The sequence below is a fragment of the Hydractinia symbiolongicarpus genome, chromosome 3 (genome assembly GCF_029227915.1).
Source record: "Hydractinia symbiolongicarpus strain clone_291-10 chromosome 3, HSymV2.1, whole genome shotgun sequence".
Lineage (NCBI taxonomy): Eukaryota > Metazoa > Cnidaria > Hydrozoa > Anthoathecata > Hydractiniidae > Hydractinia > Hydractinia symbiolongicarpus.
Genome location: NC_079877.1, coordinates 13,116,788 through 13,138,607, shown reverse-complemented (window position 1 = coordinate 13,138,607; position 21,820 = coordinate 13,116,788). Strand labels below are relative to the sequence as shown.

General features: G+C 32.3%; 2 protein-coding genes across 4 annotated transcripts; one reads left to right on the top strand and one right to left on the bottom strand.

Moving 5' to 3' along the window:
* Positions 1 to 73: 73 nt before the first annotated feature.
* On the bottom strand, positions 74 to 18,870 carry LOC130635817 (WD repeat-containing protein 44-like). Of its 2 annotated transcripts, XM_057445302.1 has the most exons (22): positions 18,540 to 18,864; positions 18,416 to 18,443; positions 17,414 to 17,851; positions 16,982 to 17,180; positions 16,811 to 16,902; positions 16,533 to 16,669; positions 16,282 to 16,362; positions 15,615 to 15,688; positions 15,402 to 15,469; positions 15,237 to 15,317; positions 15,121 to 15,165; positions 14,725 to 14,751; positions 14,363 to 14,518; positions 13,082 to 13,189; positions 12,601 to 12,641; positions 12,398 to 12,479; positions 12,040 to 12,139; positions 11,477 to 11,571; positions 2,156 to 2,257; positions 1,437 to 1,552; positions 943 to 1,061; positions 74 to 831 (listed from the first exon to the last, which is right to left on the bottom strand). In XM_057445302.1, exons 1-22 carry the CDS (start codon positions 18,605 to 18,607, stop codon positions 635 to 637), a joined length of 2,454 nt encoding a protein of 817 aa, XP_057301285.1. In that variant the 5' UTR covers positions 18,608 to 18,864; the 3' UTR covers positions 74 to 634. The 2 variants fall into 2 exon arrangements, with proteins under 2 accessions (XP_057301285.1, XP_057301286.1); XM_057445303.1 differs by lacking the exon at positions 74 to 831 and having other exon boundaries at positions 1,396 to 1,552; positions 18,540 to 18,870.
* On the top strand, positions 3,154 to 9,761 carry LOC130635818 (D(1C) dopamine receptor-like). Of its 2 annotated transcripts, none has more exons than XM_057445306.1 (2): positions 3,154 to 6,121; positions 6,657 to 9,761. In XM_057445306.1, the coding sequence occupies exon 2, from the start codon at positions 6,669 to 6,671 to the stop codon at positions 8,448 to 8,450; it is 1,782 nt and encodes a 593-aa protein (XP_057301289.1). In that variant the 5' UTR covers positions 3,154 to 6,121; positions 6,657 to 6,668; the 3' UTR covers positions 8,451 to 9,761. The 2 variants fall into 2 exon arrangements, with proteins under 2 accessions (XP_057301289.1, XP_057301288.1); XM_057445305.1 differs by having other exon boundaries at positions 3,155 to 3,462.
* Positions 18,871 to 21,820: the final 2,950 nt, after the last annotated feature.

Below are 21,820 nucleotides of genomic sequence, written 5' to 3'. Positions count from 1 at the left end.
CAGTACATATTTTTATTTATTTCCATCGTGTCAAAAATCTGATACAAATTATATCTATATATCTTTATGTTCATAAATTCAATTTCTCTATGCGGAACAAATGCCAAGAAATGTAAAAAATTATATTTATTGAACAGAAAATCAATCTCATTCTGGTTGCCCACATAACGATACTATAAAACATGAAGAACGGCAACCATTTTGTTGTTGCTATAGGCTATCTTCGATACGGTTTTTTTAAATTCGATTCAAGAATTTCACAAAATTATAAGTAAAAACCACTCTAAGAAAAACGCGACGTACTTCGTTAAAACCAGCACAAGACCAGGCCAGCCTGATCAGAAGTGGAAAAAAAATTACGACAGCCGAATATGATCAGAGTTCCCTCAAAACAATAAAAAGCCTAGCGAGTACGAAATCACCGCATTAAAATAACATAAACAGACAATTTTTGAATCATTTTCATAGCTGAGTTTAATTCAGCTATGCGTACACTTGGAACTTCTTTGGATAATTTCACGTCGCTGAAGAACCAACTTTTCCTTTTCATTTAATCAAACGCAATGAATCGCTAACAGTCAAGAGGTTTGATATTTAAACTTGGTGTGATCACTAAATTATTGCTTAGTCAGCGTTATTTGTTGATAAAAAGCTTGATCCCCCCTTGCCAATCTGCTGCAACCAGTACCTCAAATGGTTTGGATAAATTTTCTTTCCCAACTGTTCGCGATGTGAAAAGACCATCTGTCTCACTACTTTCATCAGCCAGTTTTTCCATAATGGCTGCCGGGTAGGGTGCAAATATGGCGGCGGTAACCACAGCATCGTGAGCTACACAAAAAATGGGAAATTTGGATTATGAATCATTGGAGACATTTATAATCGCATAAAGAATAATAAGGATAAATTCTGTCGTAATCCGGTAAAAAGTATAATAATCACCTGAAAAACATTCGTAATATTCGTTTCGATCGTTACGAACATTTGCGACATCGTGGTGTGTTTGCCAAATGTAAACGAATTTATCCTCTGAACCACACAATATCATTTTTCCGTCGTGACTAAAAAAAAGAGAAAAGAAAAATACATAAGGCTGTGATTGCTTTCAACAACAACAAAATATCGAAAAAATAAATAAGTTAATTAGTAAATGGAAAGAAGCTTTTCTTAAAAGCATCCTCATGGTATAAAACAGACCTTAGGCTCTATAAATTTCATACAATCTTTAAAGTTAAGAAAAATTTAGGCTAAAACCCTTAAAGTATGTTCTTATATATATTTAAAAAAAGAAGCCCAAAGTCGTGTATTATGCGATAACTTATCGAATAAAATTTTAGTCAGGGGAAATTTTAAGTTCTTTTTACCAAAAAAAATTGTGGCAGTAAAAATACTTACAACAACTCTAGGTTAAAATCTCAATTAAGAACAACAGCTACCTGAAACTCGCTCGTATCTGACTAGATTCATTCTGTAGTCCTTTATATTTACAATACAGCGAATGATCCTTTAAATCATAAAGTCGAATGCGTGAATCGTTTGACGTAATCAGAACCTGCAAGGGGAAAAGAAACATGGTAGCGGAAGCTGTGCAGGACAATCGAGATTAAACTGCTAAATGAGATTATAACTGATTTAAAAGATAAAATATTTCTACTTAACAATAAAATCAGATCTACGGCGTAAATATTTTAAATATTCTCTTTCGGACATAAATTCCACAAAACGCAATAAATATTGAACATAAAAAAATAGGAAATGGAGATAAGTGTTAAAAATGCGAGTATCAATAGTGCTTATTCCCCCCAAATGCAAAAAAACGTGTCTAAACCAACAGCCTCCGGTGTTCATTTAAATTTAATGAATGACACCAGGAATCCAACCATTTTGTGACCATACTAAGTTCTGTTAAACACAAGAAAAGAAAGCATACAACAGCTGTTTACTAAACCAATATATTGCTTTCACTTTTCCAAGCCACAGAGTTAACACGGAAATATATAGATTCGAAAAAAACTGTGCTTCTTGCGAGTGAAAGATGTTAACAGCAATATCTCTCATAAAGCATAGTGGGTGTTGACAGTAAAAAGTAAGTCAAACTATTATATAAATTTGAATAGAAACACATTTGCTACAGAAACTTCAACGAGTACAATACCTTATCCTCGCCAGGCATAGGCTCAATTCCACTGATCTTCCGGCCACGGGCGTTTTTACCACGGCTGGAGCGAACTGTCACTTGCGTGTGATATTTTAAACGCTAAAAAAGAAAAGACAAGTTTGATGATACAAAGTTGTTAATGGAAGGGCTGTTTTTCTGAAAAAGAAATAAGAGTCCTCATCTATTAGCATGGTAGCTACCGTTGGCAACCACCTCATTCTCAATTGATTTGCATTTTAATGCCAGTAATTCTGATAAAATTTAAAGAAATTTATTTTATAGTCTCCGTGCCCTTGATTTCAAGTAAATAAAAAAATATTAGTTTAGAAGCATTTTGCTTCATTTAAGACTCTTTTAGAGTACATTACGTTGTTTTTAAAAAATATTCAACGTAAAATTAGAATATTATTTCGCCATCTGTGCAGATTTCATTTCTAATAGTAGTAAATTTAATATTACAAAGGGGAATTAAAAACAACGAAAATGTTAGTAATGTAGCCATATTAGGCTGTGAGTTGTTCATTTATTTATTGATTTTGTGTTTGACCCGCTAAATTTTATGCCAAGCTATTTAAGAGAATGGGACACGGCATTAACACAGGGAACACCTTTTTTGGTAATAAGAAAACTTGTCTTTGTTGAGCCTTTAGGGCTGTGATATTTTTAAGCAACTCTGAAACGACGCGAAAGGTTTATTCCTTAGGCCTCCAGAAAGAAGAACGCTTGAGCGTTTTTAAATTAACAATGAAGAAAGCAGTTGGTGAAGTATAAGCTTAGAAATTACGCTTAAAATTTATTCTTCAATTTTCGTACTTTTGAGCCTCGTTTTTCTTAAAACCCTGAAGTTAATAAACTTTATGGTGTGAACAGGTCAAAATTAACATTTCCGTGAATTACTTCCAACGTCAATTTTGAAAGAGAAATCGAAACATTAAAATATCCTGTCCAACAAAAGAAACTATCAGAAAACGAGTTCTCTTCATCGCTGGCACCTGGCACTAAACTTGAAGCGTCAATAAATCTAATTTTGCAAATTAGTTTTAAACGTGGTTTCTACTTCAAAAATACTACAAGCAAACAAACACAAGACACAGTGTGAGTAGACATAAAAGGAAGGTAGAAACCAGGTGTAGTAACTATAGTATCACTCAAATATTACATACAAATGTCTTAAAGCCAACACAGAGAACATGAAAAGTGAATAAATAGAGGTGTTCGATTAAATGTCAACTACAAGCAGATTTGATCGACGAAGAAAAACTTTCATCACGCAACTTTTCAAAATCAGACATCGCCAAAAATAAGTAAGTTTGTTTTTCAGGTAATTTCAATAACTTACTAAACACAGTAGGACATATTTTAATAGCATTTTGCTATATATAAGGGGCTTCAATTCAATTGTACTTTAGAAAAAACTGCTACATAAAAAATAATTTCATCAAGCGCCTTGTTAGATCTGCCTACTCTCAAATCTGCCCACTTTTAATGGCGTTATCTTTTGCTTTTTCGCGGGAAAAGGGTGTGTCTAACTGTCTAGTAGAATACGTACTAACTTGGTAAGATTTTCCACCATGTTTTTAAAATCTCAATTTTAAAATCAGAATAGCATGGGCTCTGTTCAAATTGAATTTTGCAATTTACACTTAAAATATACAAAAAAATTAATCAGTCGATTTATTAATTTTGAATAAAGCGAAACACCTGCAAATCAACCATGTCCTCATATTAAACTTGTAGTAGTATAAGTGGAGTGCAAACATTTCCTCTTGAAAGTAAAAAAGAAAGGGAAATTAATGAAGATCATAAAGAATTTTTAAATGAACTTTCGATATCCGATTAGGTTTATTTGTTACTCATCTGTTTAAAACAGGTCATAATTTTTAACACTTGTTCAACTGTAGCGCCAACACGAAATTAGAAGTATCCGAAAAAAAAATCGAAAAAAACAGAGAAATAAACAAAATAGAAGATAAAAATCTCGTAACAGAATGTGAATGGTTATTTTCATTCAAGCTTCACCAACATATGAAAAGGGAACATAACAAAAATGAAAAGAAAAAAACGTTTTAATAAACTCTTTGCTTACATATATTCTACTTTGCTCGCATTGTGCTTCACAACAGGTGCAAATTATGTCAACAATGGTTAACAGTTACACAATAATTTCGTTACAACCCTTCAAAGGTGCAGGATATAATACTTATTGAAGTATTTTGTACTAATATAATAAACAAATGTTATAAAAGTGAGTAAAAAATAAAAAAATTAAAGTAGCAACATCCTCATCAAACAATTTAGACCAACCTGTAATAAATTCTTACAGAATATTCGACATTGCACGATGTCGCTAAGCATAGTAGCTAACCCTGGTTCACTTTTAGCCTGAGGGGCATATAAAGTTCTGCGTGATAATCTCGTCCAATCTGAACGAAGTAAAATTGATTACTATAAATAGATCTCTCACAAAGAATAAAAGATTATTTATAAATGTTTCTGTTGAAAAGGAAAGCAACGGGAGAGAACAGTTTAATTAGTAGCAAATTATTAAAACGAGTCCAGAATTTAAAAACGCGTTTATATAAAAAAAAAGAAGAAAAAAGCTAATACTGAACTTCTTTAAAGCAAATTTTGGCTTTTTGAAAACTAGATCCTTTTTTTTGATGATTTTTCCAAAATGACAAATGACATAAATCAATTATTTTAAGGATAGGTCTCCCTATTACTTTTACTACAGCTTCAACAGTAAAATCGCTTTTTATTCTTATCCAAAAAAAAACTTTTCTATATTATATATATTTAACAATTTTTAAATGAACTTGAGACCTTCCTCTTTATTGAAAGCGAATATAACACAGTAAAAAAACCTGCAAAACAGAAATATCAATATAAATATTTCTTGTACACACACACACCCGCGCGCGCAAACACATGAAAATAAATACAAATAAATAAAATACAAAACATAAAAATTGATATATGTAAATGATTTTTTTATTTTTAATACAAAAAAACTGGTTTTCTGGCATTGCGAAATACAAATTTATTTTCATACGACCACCAACAAAAAAAAAGACTTCACTCCTTGAAAAGAAATGTTGCGCTAGGCAACAAAATAATCAAGGCTAATCGCTCTTGCGAATTGCAGAATTTTTACACAAGCAGTTAGATGCTATTTGACTTGAATAACATACGTTCTACATAAACTAACCTTGCCACTAATCCGGTTAATCGAGACGGAGAAAAAATTACGTCATCTTCATACGTGTTTAATCCGTTATGTTATTAAGTTATTTGAATTGTAAGATCATATATGCAGTTCGAATTTATGCTGCTACGTGTGTACATACCCAGCTATGGTAACACAGACACTTTGCAGGTATACCCATACAATTTTTTTTTGTTACGTTAGAACATTAGGCCCTTATAATTTGTCTGTTTGTTTGTTTGTTTACTTGTTTGTTTATTTACTAATTTGTTTGTTTGTTTGTGTCTTTTTGTTTGTTTATTCTCCGATTAACAAAAAACAAACAAACAAACAAACAAACAAACAACCGTTTAATTAATGAAAAGAAATTCCACAGGCCACAAATAACAAATGAACGGTATAGCATACATGGTAGGTACAGAGGTAATAATTAACCCACAAAAGATTGCGGATTAATAAGTTCTTAATACATCAAGGTTATAATAGGAAGTCTTACACACAATAAATGAAAACATTTTAGCTAGCTATAAATGCACAACAGAGAAAAAAGCTTAAAAAATTTTATCTCAGGATTTTAAATATTTAGACATTTTGTTTATCTATGAAGAAATGCTTCAGTTGTTGTTGTTGTTGTTGTTGTTGTTATTGTTTATAGTTTAATTACTTGAGTTGTCGTGTACACTTAAGAAACAAAGTACGACTTTTCTAATGTGATATAAATTTTTCTGCGAAATTTGGATGACGTCATTTTTATGAAAGTAAGTAATCCAAAATTTTATATCGTTCAAAAATATCTTCATCTGTTCTTTAACGAAATATTGCTTCCTCGTCAAGAAGACCGCGATAGTACAATCCAATCTTTAACATATTTTAACTGTTTTAATTAATTCGCAAGGGAAGATTTTAAGGTTAAAACTGGTACTAAATACATTTGAAAGCTTAAACTTTTTTTCAGGTTTCTAACTGGTGGGATTATTTTGTGTGCAATTTATGACGTCATCGATTGATTTATAAGCGAAAAATTAGACGTGTAATAACATGGCAGAATTAGAAGGTTTCCTTGCCAGCCGTGTATTTTTAATTGAAACGCAAAAAGATTCCAGTCTAAGGATTTAGTTAACCAAAAATCAAAATCAACTACGAGCAGCTAGCAATAAATTATTCACAGAAAGAAAGGCCTTGATACTGCATAATCACTAAGCTTTAACATTTACTACCTCTTATTTAACTATATTCATCTAAAATTCACTACGTTACAACAGACAATCACACTCCTTCTGCTTCTTTTTATAGGAATGAATAAACATGAATGGCAGTAATTTCTCATACACACAATCCGATGAGCTCACTACTTTGTTCTGGCCACAAATTTCGATAGCCTACGGTGTGGAAGTCTTGATCACAATCCACATAATAACTATGCTAATATCCATACCTGGAAACCTCTTGACTATTATAGTGATCTTAAAAAGTAAAAGCTTACTAGAAGAGTCTGCGTATTTATTGATTTGTTCTGTCAGCGTGGCAGACTTTTTCGTCAGCATATTCTCGCAGCCACTCAACGTAGCCGTTCTGATTATTGGTACTCATAACATTCGTAATATCACCCATTTGGTTTTGTACTTCTGTATTTGGGGATTTTGTGGTGCAAGTGCGTTTGGAGTTGTATGTATCACACTAGATCGTTTTTTATACATTATGTACCCGATGCACTACACGGCAATGCTGTCACGTAAGCGCACATATATCATGATAGCAGTTCAATGGCTATGTGGATTGGGTTATGGAGTGTTACCGCTGATTAACATAAAAGACAGCGCGTATCCGACAGCCGTAGCGGCGTTAGTGACCTTGATTTTAATGACGGCTTGCATGGCGGTCGTTTACAAGCAAGTTCATCAAAACATCACGAGACTTAACCGACAACAACTTAAACAACATTCTAAACGTAAACAGAACAACGCAACGATCACGATAGCCTTTATTGTGTTAGCTTTCTTTATATGTTGGTTCCCATACATCATCACAAACTTTATCCACGCCGCAGGTGACTATAATAGCAGGTCGCCCATACGGGCGATATATTATTGGTTTGTTGGATTAGGTTGCTGGAACAGTGCGTTTAATGTTTTTATTTACGGTTTTAAAAATAGTACGCTAAAACACGAAATGAAGAAGTTCTTAGGATGGAAACGATTCAGGGTAGAACCGTCGCCAATTTCAAGTCGAAAGGAACAATACAAAGAAAAAGCGCATAAACGTACGGACAGCGATGCTAGTACTGGCAGTAGAAACGAATATAATACTGACAATGCTGAAAGACAAGTTATTAGTCCAACACATCGTCAAGCGTACGCAACATTTAATAAAAGCAACTATCCCCATTCTCCTATCCAACAGATACGTAACATACATAATGGTGTCAAAGCTTTAGTTATTCAAAACATTAAAGCACTCTCGGCTGCAGAAAAGACGTCTACAGAATTTAAAAGTCCCTTAACGACACACACGGAAGTGAACTCTAATAAAGCTGTTGAATGTACGCTAGAAAGTTTTTCGTCCGAAGATAAAGTATCTGACGGTGACACGTCGTATAATATGAACACATTTGAGCCAGCCATTTTAAAAACATCGCTTAACACATCCGCCATTTTAAAAACACCGTCTAGCACATCCGCCATTTTAAAAACACTGTCCACTCCGCTACAAGACAAAAACGCTTTTTGCTATTTAAAGCCTCAAGTTGAAAACAAAAAACATTGTGGACATAATTCAAGTTTAAGTCATAGCGCCCCAACCAGCCCTGTGTTTGGCAAAATAAGAGCGGGAGAAACTAACAGTTGCTTTATACCAGACAGAATTGTAACCAGTCAGGAGAATTATATCTATGATGTTGGCCGAATCGGTTTGCCATTTAGTAAAAAGTATCAGGGCGACAGCAAAAAGAAGGAACTTTGGGAAACTTTTCCCGATAGCATGGAGAATAAAACTGGGCACGCTATTTCTTATACGACGCTGAGGACATCCTTGGAGCTTGGAACGAATAAAACTTTACCCGATGTTTGTGCTGATTCAAGCGAAACTTAGATTTGTCGAGAAAATATCTCAACACCGACGACAGAAAAGTAAAAAAAAAGAGACGACAAACATACATCATTGTTGTTTACAGTAAAAAATATTTCTTAATCGCCAACCTTTTTTAGCTTAAAAGAACTATTAAAATTCTAGTAATGTATATCAAATTTTTTACCACTTAGAAGATTGATTCATATATTTATTTTTAGATAAAAAATAAAGAGAAAAAATTAGAGCGTTTTTGATATGTAAGGTAACACAGTCATTCAAAAGATTGAAAATTTCAAATACTACACAGGGAACTTAAGACGAGAATTTTTTAACAATAATCTAACGTTTCCAATGATTATCTCGAACGAAGAAAGCCGGGTACAGCAAGCGTTTTTTGGATCGTATTTCGAAGTTATTGTTTTTAATATATATTGTTCAAACTTCGATAAAAACAATGATTTTTTATTGAAATACAAGTTAACTGTTTCCCCAACATATTAATTAATCCTTGTTAACAATAGATTAAAATTTCAATCAACAGAACTATCTCTTCTCCCTTACTGAGGACTGTGTGAGTATCCAACACAGCAGGGTATCAAATATAGTATTAAAAATTTAAATAAAAAAATATATTATTTCACTTTAAACGACCTATAAGGCTTTTTATTAAATACAAAAGAAATATTTTTTAAAAAGCCTGGCTACTTAAACACACTAAACCAGAACGGTGTTTATTCACTCCCTTCACTATACTGATTACCTCATATAACATCCACGTGGATCGTGGGCTGTGCTTGCGTGTGGGAGGAGCACCGCCTCTTACGCTTGAACACTCTAACCCGGCAAATTTACTTATTTTCTTTATTTTGTTTTACTTTGACTTTAATACAAGTTCTAATGGAGATCACTTTTTTATTATAAATTCTAATGGAGATGACATTTTTATCACACATTCTAATGGAGATCACTTTTTTATTACAAATTCTAATGGCGATCAATCTCTAACGGAGATCACTTTTTACCACAAATTATAATGGAAATCACTTTTTAATTTTTGTTTATTATTTTTTCTCTGTAATCTTTATCGGAATAAAAAGATAGTTACTAGATAAATTCTCGATTAAGTGCCCAGGTACTTGTTCCGTTAAGCCTTTTAAGTGAAAGTGCCTATTTGAGCAAGAAACAATAAAAAATTTTCGATAAGGTTAAAACATTGCTGCAAAGGCCTTGTTCTCCACCGGAGGGCATAAAGTTGTTTTTTAATTAAAGTCACAGCCACATTCCCATTGTGCACTAAGTGTGCTATATCTTTGTATGAAGATAACTCACAAACTCAAAGTCAGGGCAATTTGCTAAATCATATAAATCATATGAATACATTTCATAACAGGAGATAACAGAAGATGGTTAAAATAAAAAACACAATTATTCGTTTCTAATCTTTGAAAAAACGCATGGACAATGTCAGTTTAAAGGCTGAAAAACTACTTTCTTTTTATTGAAGTACTAGTCGATAAGCCCCGTGGAGAAATCCACTGAGGCAGAATAAAAATTTAGATGACGTCAGCAACCCATCCACAAAAAAAAATTAGAATTTTGTTTTCACATTGCCTCTATTGTGGAGAGCTTAAAGCGCTGATCAGGAAAATGTATATGATCATGTGCTTTTGATGAGCGGTGATTGAGATAGGAGGGTTTAAAAATTTTGCTGCAACAGGAATGACCCGTAAAGACAAAATTTTTTTTTGAGAAATTTGTATACCTGCTGCCTTCATTGTATAGGTCTTAAAACGCTTATCAAGAAAATGTATAGGATCGCGTATTTTTGACAAACGGTTGCAGAGATATTAGGATTTGAAGGTTTTTCGATGACGTCATCAACCCGTCCATTCCGAAACGGATTCGGGGACCCAGGTTTGGGAAAAATACCCAAATTGGTCCTAGTTGGTCCCTAGTTACCCACGCGGTGAAAAATCATTGACGTCACCACCTCGTTTCCAAGTTATTTGGCCTCAAAGTTTTAGGTGCACTGTAATGGCTTCATTAATTTAATATAGGATATTGACGTTAAAGTAGTGTTATTTTCGTCGCGTCGTAACGTCAGAAAATTTAACATATTAGACATGCATTTTTCGGCAACATCAAAGGAAAATGAAGACATCCACTTTGCCTGTCACAGACACACAGACAGACACACCTAGCGTATTATTATAGAGACTAGTGTATAAAGCCCGTGGATAAATCCACTTGGCAAAAGGTCAATAAAAAGAAAGTTGTTTTTGATGTTTTGCTGACGTCAGCAGTGCAGTGCAGATAAAAAAAACATTGCGAGATTTGTTTATTCTTTGTCTGTAATGTGTAGAGGTTGAAACACTGGTCAAAATAATGTATAGGATCATATGTTTTCGACAAACGCCTAAGGAGATATAAGGTTTTAAAAATTTTGCTGACGTCAGCAATGAACCGTCAGAACCCAAAAAATTTTTTAAGAAATTCGTATACCTGTTGCCTTCATCGTATAGATCTTGAAGTACTGATTAAGAAAATGTATAGGATCATGTACTTTTGGTAAACGGTTGCAGAGATATTAGGATTTGAAGGTTTTTCGATGACGTCATCAACCCGTCCATTCCGAAACGGATTCGGGGACCCAGGTTTGGGAAAATTACCCAAATTGGTCCTAGTTGGTCCCTAGTTACCCACGCGGTGAAAAATCATTGACGTCACCACCTCGTTTCCAAGTTATTTGGCCTCAAAGTTTTAGGTGCACTGTAATGGCTTCATTAATTTAATATAGGATATTGACGTTAAAGTAGTGTTATTTTCGTCGCGTCGTAACGTCAGAAAATTTGACATATTAGACATGCATTTTTCGGCAACATCAAAGGAAAATGACGATATCAACTTTGCCTGTCACAGACAGACGGACACACTTAGCGTATTATTATAAGAGATAGGGCAGATATACAGCACTTTAAAACACATCTTGGCATACTTCCCAAATTACCTACATTGTAGAAATCACAAATTAAAAACAAATGACCTACTTCAGTATCATAAAATATACAACGACCATCATATGTTCCTACAACTGCCAACTTTCCATTTTGACAAAAGTTAGCAGCAGTGATGAGACTAGTACCTAGGAAATAAATAATCGTATTATATACTTGTTGAAAACACAAATTTAGGATTGAACGTTTTTGAAAGAAAAGCAATAAGTACAACATAAATTCATGCAGCTTTAGGCTTAAAAACTAAACAACTATGTCTTGAACTATGTATGCACGTTGATCTTATTTTATTCAACGGAGACCCAAGAATCGTTCATACTTGAAGAAAACACCTTAGTTTTTTGCTTGCTAGTGAATATGGTGTCAAACCAATATAAGTAACCACACATAAAAGTCTTTAAAGCAACAGAAGAACATTGTGCTTCTTTGGTCAATTTTAAAATTTGCAGCAAAGTTGTCTGTTAAAATACAAGTTTAAATCGCAGAACTTTTTTTTAAAAAAAATTAGGTTTTGTCAGGTGGCTGGCAAGTTGTGACCAACACGGTCAACTGAAAAAAGGAAAGCATCTCTACCATTCAAATACAATATAGCTTACCAGAGCCATCAATTTCGTTCCATAACGCGACTTTTTTTTCTGGTATGTTCCATAATCTGATTTTGCCATCTAATGATCCACTTAGAAAATACCGATCATCCTGTCAAAAAAATACACAAAATTAAAATTTGTAAGTGCTCACTAAAGCTGTATAATCTTTATGACCACTAATTAAGAAGAGGAGAAATAATAAAGGGACAAAAATTAAAAAGCGTTACAAACAACAATCAACTTTTAACATCACAAATTATAACAAAGTAGTTGCTGCACCTATAAAACTTTTATATTGTAACAAAGTTGTTAACAAAATGGTTTTTCTCAACAACAACAACAACGAAAGAACAGGTGTTTTTCTTACCTTTGGGTGAAAACAAATAGCCGTGACAAAATCAACATGTTGAAAACAACACAAACACTCTTGCCGTGATATATGCCATAACCTAAATCATTATAGGCATTTTATTTGCGAAAAATAACAAGAAAAAGACAGCAAAATACTCATGACTGTTTACAATCCAAAATATCAGTTGTGATAAATCTCTATGAAAAGAAACTTCTTACCGAACTGTTTTATCCATAGAAGAAGACAGCAAGAAATAGTTCTGAAATATAATAATAAAGATATACAAAAAAAATCTTTACATAAATAATAAACACAATGAAGAATTGGTATCTAATATAACCAAATTTACTTTGTATGATAATTCCTGGAAATAATTTATTATTATATATGTGAATTACAAGATATATAGTTCACTAGGTCATCTAAGGGACCAAAAAAGTTGGTCGCACACAGCTAATAACCCAAGAGATTATCCTAATTGTTAAGAATTTTTAACGGTAATTATTTCTAAGGCTAACCTGCAACAACCTGCAAATGTCCTGTGATAAATCCACATACAAACATAGAAAAAAGACTCGACAATGTTTGAAAATGTGTTTGTATTCTCATCTTTTCAAATTCAAACTTTATTTCTAGTTTGGTTGACAGGACCAAAAAAAATACCCCCTAGCACATTCAATTTTGATATAAGCAACTCACCTTTGACCATGACAAATCAAGCACATCTGAGGTGTGGCCATGATAAGAAACAAATGGAACTCTTCTAAATGGACCTTCATCGTTTTCGTCATCGCCTTCTCCGTGTGCCTATCATACAAAATAGTCTTCTTAAAGCTTTAGATATTGCAATCAATGATATAAATTATTTTTGCATTCACTTTAACACTACGTTGAACTATAGTGCAGAAGTAAAAGCACCATAAAATATACTCTCTATGTAAAAATGCTGTTTATATTGACACTTTTAAACAAACAAAGAAACATCTATACAATATGAAAATATTAAAGTCTGTAAATGTAATGAAAAATGTTAAAAATTTAACAAAGTTCGACAAGAGGAAGGAAAAAGACAAAACTATAAAGATATGAAACAGGATGCATATAATTATTTTTTTAAATAATTTGGCACATGGCCATACACTACAAGGACTTATTAATGCAAACAAAAATGAATAAAACATTTGATATTAAGATAACTACGGTTGCTTTTTTGGCCAGAAACATTGGGTAACATGATAGCCTTGGTTGAAAAAACAGAAATACTTTCATACTCCTTGTAGAGACAAACTAGCAAAAATAAGACTTGGGATGGATGGGTGTCAGGGTAGGGTATACTTCAGGAAAGTATATGAAACAAACCTAGGACTGTAAATAATGACTAAAGCAGGTGATAAACTAATAATTTAGTAGAATTTAATTTGTTGAATTGTTGAATTCGAGTTTATCACACTTTTTTGATTTCATTAGTTGAAAAAGGATTAGAAAATTGGACCTATTCAACTTTTTAGATTTGTCAAAGGAAACATTGACAAATCCTTTCGACAAAATGTAAAATAGCAATGTGTATATTTCATCATATATTTAACGTACTTAAAACAATAGTTTTAATAGTAAAAAAAAACAAAGCCAGCCATTAGCCATTCAGCCTAGACAAAAACAGTGGTAAAATGCAAACTTTTCAGTCCCACCATGGTTTCTGATTGAAGAGGAAAAAATTTTGCTTCTATAGTCATAGTTTGCAACATTTTCTTGCAACAGATCCTTACGTGTCTGTAAGTATTCTTATTTTAAAAACTGCTTATACATGACTAAAACACTTAAAAGGGCAGAAAATTCAATTTTCAAAAGTCAATTTTTTTAAAAAATCTGGATGTCTCATGACAAATCAAAATGTTCTGCCTGCATTGGAATGCAACCAATCTTTTACTTGAGACCAAAATAAGCATCTAATTCTAGACAGTTAAAAGAAAAATTACCAACCCGCAGCAAATCCTCCACAAGGGGATCCTCATCTGTAGATGCTGTTGAAGTTCTTGATGTCATTGAACCAGTTGGTGAAGTACGTCCTGTTGGACGAGAATATTTTAATCGCATTTCTTCAAAATTGGGTGCAGACTCTTTTAACACCCAGACTCTCTGAAAATTAATTTTTTTCAAAACCAATATATGTAAAATTTAGCAAGGATCAAAATTGCTTGTTTTGATCTTGAAAATCTGGTTATTCATAGTGTTCTAAACCTCATGAAGGCATTATAAAATTAAACTCGGATCCTTTAAAAAAGCAATTCTCACAAACTAATTACAAACCAGAATGTGTGTAAAAATATATTTAAATAACTTACAACTATATTGTCTTGACCAGCAGTGGCCTAAAAGGAAGAAAGAAAAACTATTAATAAACGATATCTGTAGCCTAAACAAGATAAAAGATTTTCTACTAAATCTCGAGAGCACAGGTTGGCTGGTGAACTTACTTTCCTCTGCAAATTTTATTGAATTTTATTATATAATTATAACACTTTAGTATATGATCAGGCATTTTGTGCTCAAATTGATAGCTGAATTGTATAGAACAAAATCCCTTGTTCGACTTTTAAAAAACATTTGATAAATTCCCTAACTATAAAATAAAGTCAGTCTTTTCCGATTATAAGTCGCTCTAGTATAATCCATCATGTTCATCAAAAAACTTAAGTGTACAAAGTTAAAAAAGAAACTTTTGAATAAATTAATCTTACCAAAAGTTTTCCACACAGAGAGAACTTCATTGTCCATACAGCTCCCTATGTAAACAAAACAAAAATTAGCAAATACAAATATAATCACAGATTGTGCTCAAAAAAAATTTACTTACTATGTGTTCCCCACTTAAGTCTTGTAGCAATTTAATTTTATTAAACATAAGTCGTTCCTTAATGGCACGATGATTCTTAAACTATAAAATAAAAATATAAATAAAAATAACTTAAAGCATCACTATGGAAAAAATTGTGCATGTTCAAATAACTGACATTTTTACCTTGACGTAACCACCATCATCTGAATGTTGCTCTTCATCTTCTGATGATGATTCATCCATTCGTTTACCTAAAAAATATTATTAGTGATGAAATTAAGTTAAATTGTGGCATTATTCTTAAGCCGGTTAGTTCAGTTAATTCAGAGGGAAGAATAACGCATTACTGATCAAAAATTCTTGTGGTGTGCATACAAAGTTTTGTTTTAATCTTACCTTGACCCTTCACTTCATCGGCAACTGCTCGTATTTTTTCAACTGTTTTACCAAGAAATTTCTTCAATTTTTTACTGGAATAAAATAAGGTAGAAAAGCGATATAGTTAATTTTATTCTTTACTCAAGTTAAAAAAATATTGTAGCGATTGTTCCATAGCTTTTCTAAACTTGTATAGAATTGTCGTTTACTTTAACACTTTACAGGACTAGTCATCTTGTTCCAAATTTAAAACTTGGTTTTTGACACAAAAAGAAATTAAAAACACTTTTATAAACCTTTGAGCAGAGTTTTTTGGGAGATGTGCTATACCATGCATATACGCAAACTAATCAAGGCATGCTATTGATAGCACATGAAAAATGTTCGTATAAAAAGCTTCCTAAGGTAAATTACATATATGACTGCACACTTGCAAGTATCTTCCTGAAAAAAACTTGTATAAGCCTAATGACTCTCAATATTCTTTCACGAAAAGTCTTTTGTTTGAGTTAGACAAACCTATACTTTAAGATGTCTATCAATGCCTTTAGAACTTTCTTTTGATGCAAAGGTTGATTGCTATTTTTACTACATACTTTGTTTAATTATTGTGATATGATTGAAATAAGGCAATTTGAAACCACAATCTACAGCAATCAAAACTTTCAAACATATACTTAATTACCGTTTTCCTTGTGCTCTTCCACCTGATGCTACTGACGTGTCTGACATATGGCCTTCATCATCATCTCCAAGATTTGTACCACTATAAAAATAATTCATTCTATGCATATGCACTGTTATATAGTTTCAAAGTAACTGCTCGTATGTAAGCAGATTGTTAGCAAGATAAACCCAGTACCAGTGGCCAAACACACAATACAGTATTTAAAAAAAGGCTACAAAGGAGTTCAATTTCTTATCAAATTTTTGTACCTATTTTGTTCCGTAGCTAGTCGAAGAATATGAAGTGCTAACGGGTTGGTGCATTCTGGTAATTTTTCTTCAGCCAACGACAATGGAATTGTTTCCCCTGTATCTAAGTTCTTAATACCAACTTGTTCCAGAATTTCCTATGAAAACCAAACTCATAAAAAGCAAACATACAATTTAGAAAATCATAGACAATCAAATTAAGTTGATCTTTCGGTTTAGAGAAGTGCAGATAACATAAATCAGCTGGATGCATTTTAACTCTTAAAAAATATTCTTACTGCATCTGTGAGTGGCCTTCCAGATATGGAATTAACTCTAACAAGTCCACTTTTTGTATTGCGATTATCTGGTGAACTTGGCATTGAAGGGCCTAGAATTAAACATAAAAACATGAAAAAAATAACCTAACAGCACCATTAAAACCAGTTATTATTTCTATAGTTTGTTACCTCCACTCTTACGTGCCATCAGATCATTATTAAAAACAACTTCAAGTGAGTTCCCGCTTTCTAGAATTTGGGTCATCTCGTTTGTACTTGGACTGACTTTAATACACGGAGCATCATTCTTTTCCACATCCATGAATTTATCAACTTCTTTATCTGTGTCGTCAACTGGATTGCTTATTTTAACTTCAACTTTCTCTGCCTGAAAGCAAAGTAATATGACGAAAAAAGAGCTCGAATTTTGTGAGAAGGAAATAATGCTTGCATAATAGCAATAAAAAACTAAGCATGCATAAACATGAAAGATTGTATAATTTTTTTGTCTTAGGCTATCGTTTATATACCTCTAATGGAAGTACTAACAAAAAAAATAAAGAATTCCCCTCTATTAAGCTAAATTAAAAATCACATATTAAAAAACAATAACCAATTTACTTGTTTTATCTCCTTTTTTTGTTTACGTTTTCTTCTTGGTGGAGCAACAGGCTGTGGTGATGAATTTTCTACCATCAAGTTACTTTCACTGACAGTTGTACTACTTTTTGTAGAATCCTGCTTATTTTCGGGTCCTAAAGTGCTGTTGTTGTCGAGACTCAAGTCAGCTTCTGATTTTTTTTCAAGTAGGGAAGTGTCTGTACTTCTCGATATATTGATTTGTTCAAGTTGCTTAGAGACATTGTTGATCTTAGTACGCTCCTGAACTTGTATATTAACTATTTCATTGTCCTTCATTAATATATTATCTCTCTCTATTTCAAGAGTTTCATTTGATTGTTCTGTTGTTGGTATTCTGGGAGTCTGCCCATCATCACTGTCACTTGTGTTATTCTTATTTTTGTCATTTTTAGATTCAGTTATATTTTCTGGCGTTTGCTAAAGGAAATGATGTTTTTTAAAACAATATTTTAAAATCAAGGCCAAGGAAAATTGATTATCTGTTTTGTGTGGATGCATGCACTCAGCTTTTTTGGGCATGTTTGTTGATTTTGTATTCAAAAAAGTGCACCTCTGCTATTTTCCATCATTTTCATTCCAGTATTAAAATTTTTTTCCTGTTTTAAAAGAAAAAAAATTAAAAATGTGGCCTTTAAGTTCAAAAAGTGCAGGCACATTTGCATTTTAAAGCAGAATAAAACGCATTGTGCATTTTGTTTTAAGGTTATCATGCAAACAAATAATCAACTTTCATTGGTCTAAATACACATTGCGTAGAAAGAAAAGATAAGCAGGTTTGAAATCCAAAGTGATTATATAACTGGCACTAAGAATTGTAAGTAACAATGTGTAAACCTATGTATAGAGGTATTGTTAAACAACTCAAGAAAAGCACTGAATAAGAAAGATTTCTCAAAAAACAAAGTTAGTTGCTTAAATTAATTGATCAATTTAAATTACAATAAAAATAAAAATAAAGGTTTTAAAAATTTTCACTCATACCTCGCTTTTATTAGGTCCTTTGACTGATCTAAATATAAAACAGTGAACTATTTTATTTCGGATTCAACACTTTTGTCTTTTACACACATTTGTCAAGTTTACATTAAAACAACAAATAACATACTTTTTGGGGGATAATTCTTCTGTAGCATCATAAAACTCATCCTCACTTCCACTGTCCATGCTTGACATTTTTTTTTAATTATTTTTAATCAGCCTGCGTATAAATAAACATCTGTTTAAAAGTTTGCAAATCATACATAAAAAAACTACCCTTCTAAATGCACAAAACATCTATTATTATGGGGATGTACTTTTTTGCTGCTCGCTTTAGTTGCTGCCCTCTTATTTTGAATTTAATGAAAACAGGTAGAACTTATTATGCCACAAATTCTGACAGGGTACTACCTACTACCTACCTACTAAGTCTTGGCAATATTAAAATGAGACAAAAAATTGATGTCAGCATTTTCTCATGAGATCAGCAAATTTAAAACTGGCAAAAAATCTTAACTGGTGAAGATTCTGGCCAATATTTTGACATTATCCAGCATATAAATACAATAGTCGATAACATGCAAGTTTTACTTATGAGGATTGCACAGGTTGCAAAACGTTTTGAATTTCGAAGACATCTTTGTGAAATTTATTAGGTTGTCTAATAAAAAAAAAGTGCATAAATTTTTCTAACAACAACTGAGCTAGTATTTCAGAAGTTATTGAAATTTGAATTTGCTGCAGGTTTAAATAAAAAATCCTTTAAAAAGACGTTAAAGAGTCAAAATGCAAACCTAACATTATCAAAGTTTGTAGCCACAAGAATTTCAGAGATCTATTTAACCCTTACTAAGAATTTTTACTTTATTTCCCAGGGAATCGCCTAAACAAAACAAATTCAAAAATTCATGCAAGATGTATTATTATGGATCACAAAGAGCACCACTTAAAAGTACATTCTAAAATAAACTTATTCTTTTAATTTAGTATATAAAAAATAATCACACATATACTGGTCAGCATATGCAGTCAAAAAATTCTGAATAACAAGCAACTAGCAAAGTTTATATATTCGTGTTTAATCAGTTGTGGCATCATTTAATTTGTTATATACCATTTAAAGGGTGCTAGGGTGTTAGGGTGCAATCCAGTTTCTGAAGGTCATAAATTATCTACGTTTGCTTGTTTTTTTAGGTTTTCCTTTGGTAGTTCACAAGGTATGGGTATGGCAAATATGACAAACCTTTAAGGCCCTTGATATTTTTCCCTTTTGGTAGCTTTCTAGTTTTCTGAGAAATGTCGCCCAGTCAGTGGGTAGTATGTGTTATCCGATATGGCAAACAGATTTAAAAACATTTGTAGTGTCAATGTAACTAATAATTTATGTGATGTTATGCATGAATGACAAAAAGTGATATTATATACCTTGTGAATACCTTAAAAATTTTGTGTGCACTGCACACCCTCATAATACTGGTATATGTTTGTCTGTCACCCAAAATGGTAACAAAAGTAGTAAAATTCAGTAAATAAAGAAAGGTGAATCCATGGATTTATCCACCGGTCACCTTTAGTTTACAAAAATAACCTAAAATGTTAACTTTTTGTAGACTTCTTAGCTTTGTGGTAAAATCCATGAAGTTGTTGGTCGACATGGTTAACAGTGCTCATGTAAATACTTCTTTACAATAGGTGTTAACTTGACACTATTGTGGTTGCATTAAATATAAAGTAGTTCTCAAAAGTACCTTTGCATGCACATCAGATTTACATGTTGTGTAATGATCTTGTGTCTACATAAAGAAATTGTTTGTATCTAAGGATCATAAAATTTTTAATTTTTAAATGAATGGACATCCACACGTAAGAAAGAAAATGCTTATTATATAAAAAAAGGAATTAATTTTTGTGAAAACTATCTTTCAGGAAAAATTTTTTGAAAATAAACTTCCTTGAAAATAAATTTCCTCAAAACACCCACCTTTTTTATACATTTTTACAATCTATCTAACAAAATTACAACAACTGTAAAGCTTCAACAGAACGTTTTCTTGTCATTTCGAACCAAACACAGTGATAAAAATCACTGTGTTTGGTTCGAAATGACAAGAAAACGTTCATGCTCTGATACACTCTGATACAGTATTTTTTGTAATTATTCAAAATTATTTTTGTCAAACTTATTAATAGCAGAAACAAATTAAGAATTAAGCTTCACCGACAAGATTGCATGGCTATGACCTCTGATTTCCTTAGCCATAAATCTAGGATCTACAACATCATTAATTTCGCCAGTAGTGAAACTTGTGTACTTTACAGAACAGACAGACTAAACACTACTGGGGTAGGCAGGGGTATGACATTTTAATCTATTGTTATCATTCATTAGAAAAAAACCTATATTATTATAAAACTAGACAGGGTGTAGTATATTTTTAAGATAAAAAACATTTTATTGCTACGTGTGCTCCCCTCCACAGATTCACTTTGGTAATTTGCTACATCATTTATTCCATTTATACGTCTGCATGAGCATTAAAAAGAACACCTGCCCAATTCACCAGTAGTTTTGTAAGTTTAAGGGATGGATTCTAGTCAAAATCATAATGATATGGAGAGTGCTATGTTGCAGAATCACCACTAGAGCTGTCTGTTTAAATCAAATAATACGAATAGTATATACTAAAAAAATGGATTGAGATGAATTAGGATATTTTTACTAACTGCAATTATCATAAAAGGTCGTCTGATATGCAAGTGTTAGAGGAACGCCAAAAATTCATGAGACAATTTATAATAAGACAAAATGTGAATAATTCCTTAGGGTAGATGTAACGATTTTTCCTGACACAATGTGCTTTATTCCCTAAAAATTGAGTGTGAAGTAAAAGAGTCAGGCATTGATGAATTCCGTTAAATTTCATTAAATTTCCCTATGTTTACTATTTTTAAGATGCACAATGTTGAACAAATTTGAACATAAAAATATTACTACTTATCTGCAGGGGTCGCAAAATTTGATAAATGTAGGAAAAAAACTTTTGCTGCAACTGTGGTTTAGGAGCACTGTAGGCAACTTGCCATTTATTCCTTGATAATGGTTATTTTGTTGAAGCAACTATTATAAAATAGGTGATACAAATGATTGAAAAAATGAAATTCGCAATTATAACATTTTTTAATTGCAAAGACGGCAATTGTGACCTGCTAATGCAAGCCCTGGTCTGTTCATTCATTGTTATAGAATAATATGGATAGTATTATGTCATGAACAAGCAAGTTCATCCTAGGCTACATTTCAATAGTTACAGCTGTCATCTACAAACTCATCTTTGGCAATTTATTAGTTGATGAGATAATTAGAGGCTCTAAATCAACCAACTGAATCACAGCAATTACAGTAATTAA

Excerpts from the sequence above, each read along its gene's own strand:
- LOC130635818 (XM_057445306.1), top strand. The coding sequence starts at position 6,669 with ATGAATGGCAGTAATTTCTCATACACACAATCCGATGAGCTCACTACT.
- LOC130635817 (XM_057445302.1), bottom strand. The coding sequence starts at position 18,607 with ATGTCAAGCATGGACAGTGGAAGTGAGGATGAGTTTTATGATGCTACA. Across the intron at positions 14,519-14,724 it reads CTGGTCAAGACAATATAGTT|AGAGTCTGGGTGTTAAAAGA; the intron begins GTAAGTTATTTA and ends ATTAATTTTCAG. Across the intron at positions 1,553-2,155 it reads CTATGCCTGGCGAGGATAAG|GTTCTGATTACGTCAAACGA; the intron begins GTATTGTACTCG and ends TTCCCCTTGCAG.